This window comes from Myodes glareolus, chromosome X, assembly GCF_982192425.1.
Source record: "Myodes glareolus chromosome X, mMyoGla1.1, whole genome shotgun sequence".
Classification (NCBI taxonomy): Eukaryota; Metazoa; Chordata; class Mammalia; order Rodentia; family Cricetidae; genus Myodes; species Myodes glareolus.
Window position 1 is genome coordinate 23,883,260 of NC_142053.1, and position 3,172 is coordinate 23,886,431.

General features: G+C 36.9%; 1 protein-coding gene across 1 annotated transcript; it reads left to right on the forward strand.

The window, feature by feature from the left end:
• The first annotated feature begins 1,731 nt into the window (after nucleotides 1-1,731).
• Nucleotides 1,732-2,637, forward strand: LOC125410677 (olfactory receptor 11L1-like). The gene has a single exon (XM_048450310.3). The coding sequence runs from the start codon at nucleotides 1,732-1,734 to the stop codon at nucleotides 2,635-2,637; it is 906 nt and encodes a 301-aa protein (XP_048306267.1).
• The last annotated feature ends 535 nt before the right edge of the window (nucleotides 2,638-3,172 follow it).

The following is a 3,172-nucleotide window of genomic DNA, read 5'->3' on the forward strand; positions in this document are numbered from 1 at the left end:
CTCAGACTTGAAACAAGGTGCATGCATGTTCCCCTGAAACTTTGCTTCCACACAAACTTCAACATTTAAGTAAATGGTCCCAGTTATTCCAATCAAAAATTCATAAGTCCTTCCTGATCATTCGCCTGTTCTGTATTCCTCACATTTAATGTTAGTAAATCTTATTATTATTTTCGAAACGCATAAATTTGTCTGCTTCCTATCCTTTTGGCAATCAGGTATTCTATTGGATCGTACATGGTCCACAGAATAGTTTTTTAATTTAGTTACTCTCTGAAGCTCTCATTCTAATTTATTAATTGCATAGCATCAAGTGCTTAAAGCCTCTCATGAGATAAAACTTAACACCCTCCCGTGGATTCGTACAGCACTTAAATATATTCTTTTTAGGAGGACCGATAAGTAATTAAATGATCTGCCATACTCCCTCCCTCTTCCTTTGCTTCCTCTTCCTCCTCTTCTTCTCCCGCTACTCTTTCTGTCCCCCCATTCTCTTCTCTCTTCTCTCCTCTCTCATTTCCTTAGTTTAGTTTAGATTTCTAAAAGTCATTCTTTCCTGACTCAAGGCCTAGCACATGGTTTAGAATGTTCTCCTTTATCCTCACTTCCAGTGCTTGCCGTACTGTCTTACTGCCTTCTTTCCATTTCCTAGGTCTCATGCTTTTTAGCCTTTTCTTGACCACAGAAGGCAAAATATCCTTTTCTCACACATAAATATATAGTGTATTTCCTATTCTGTGTATTTGTTTCTACACTCAAAGTGAGTAGCTCAAAATTCTTCTGTGGAACCCCTCCTTTCTTTTGGGTCTTTACATGTCACCAGAATATTAATTCCTGAAAATTCAGAGTATTCTTTATTTGCTAGACTTCTTCAGTATTTTAATTCTAAGCAACTTTGGCTCACAGTAGAGACATATTTGTTGAATGTCTCAGGTGCCTAAAATGAACTGGTAGTTATGCAAAATGTGAATATATACATATATATATATATATATATATATATATATATATATATATATATGCTATTTTCTAGATTGTAAAATGATGGTCAAAGAAGGAGTGTAATTTGTCCCAGGGGACAGAGTTAGTAAAAGTGGCAGGCTTGTGATATGCATCTGGGTGCATCTCTTTCCATTATTCTATACTGCTTCCCTATTGACAGTAGCTAAATTTTGCTCCACTATTCTTCCTCTACTGATTTTGCTGACTTGTTATCAAAACAGATTTTAAGGTCTAGATGTCTTTTGTTATGATGAAACACAATATACATACACTAATTGGTGTGGAATTTATAGAGCAGGAATTATTTTTTAAAAAACGTTCATCTTATATACAAATGACTAAGATTATTGATGACTAAGATTATTGATGACTAAGATAGCACCACCCACAGGAGTTTAAAAAATGAAGGACGAAAGAAAAGAAAAAACAAAGATCTCCAAGGATTGGCCTGTTTCCCAATTAAATGTTTGGAAATGTGAATATCTATGGGTCATAGTCAGATTCTAAATACCACAGGGCAGTTTAAGCCATGGATTAACTTTTCAAATGACTCCTTGGAGACTGTGCTCAAACACATTAGGTTTCAGAATCCTGGAGAAGCCAATTAGACTTGGTATGGATAAACCTTTCAGCACTTTGATTTTTTCTAAAATAGTGCTTGATCAATTGTTCTTTCTCAATTTTTTATCCATTTAGATCTAAACCATGGCTATCAGTGAAGAAGAAAATATGACTCAAATTTCAGAAATTGTCCTTTTGGGTTTTGGGGATCTCCATGGTCTTCAGTTTCTTCTTTTTGGGATATTTCTGACAATTTATGTGATGACTCTCATAGGTAACTTTGTAATTCTCACTGTGGTATCAGCTGATTGCTCTCTTCACACACCCATGTATTTCTTTCTTGGTCACTTCTCTTTCTTAGAGATTGGCTACACCACAACCATTGAGCCCATAATGCTGAGGACATTGTTATCAGCTCAGGTGCCTATCTCCTTCCTTGCCTGTGCTTGTCAGTTTTATTTCTTTGCTTCCCTGGTGGCAACAGAATGCTTCTTCCTTGCTGTGATGTCTTATGATAGATATATAGCCATCTGTAACCCACTTCACTACTCCAATATCATGGACTTCTGGGGTTGCTTCCAGCTAGCAGCGGCCTCTTGGTTGGCTGGATTTCTGGCACCTATCCTGCTCATGATCTTCATTTTTCGTTTAACATTCTGTTCTGCAAATGAGATTGACCACTTCTTCTGTGATCTGAAGCCCATCATGAAGCTGGCCTGCACTAATACTCAAGTAGCCGAAATGACTTCTTTCATATGTACCTCTTTATTTGCCCTTGCTCCCTTCCTACTGACATTGGCTTCCTATATTCACATCATTTGCGCCATTCTAAGGATTCCTTCTACCACAGGGAAGCAGAGGGCTTTCTCTACCTGTTCATCCCACCTGACAGTGGTCAGTCTCTATTATGGGACTTTGGGCATTGTTTATGGCTTCCCATCCATGCCTCAGTATGAAGGTGTATTGAAGTTGCTCTCTCTTCTCTACACAGTGTTTACACCTGCTGTCAACCCTATCATTTACACCCTGAGGAATAAGGATGTGAAGGTAGCTCTGAGAAAATTGGTACAATGACATACATACATGCATACATACATACATACACACATACATACATACCTGGTCAAAGAAATTTAGAAAATTGTATTGATTCATGATACATACTGAAAATGCCAACCAAATGGAGAAGCCAATAGTATTCTTCTAGACAGTTTTGGTACAAGAATTTGAATTTGAGCCCATAGCCTGCCTAGCATCAAACTCAGTTTATATTAACTGACAGAAACTCAAAACCCTGAAACATCCAAGACAATTTTCTTGGACAATGGAAGACAAAACTATAGATTACTCTTCTTCAGAGAACATGGCTTAGATGAGAGAAGAAGGAAAACAATGGAATGTAATTGAATTCCCAGGCATCCTCTTCAAAGCAACAATATAAGTGAAAGAGATGAAAATGCCCAAGGATTAAAATTTCTTCTAGTTATTTATTTCAGGAGTATTCACACAAAAGGATTTAAAGCAATGTGACTGATTCTATGAATTAAAGACATGCACACATATGACTATAATATATTCAAAAATAAGCAACAGTTGTGAAAAAGTCAGT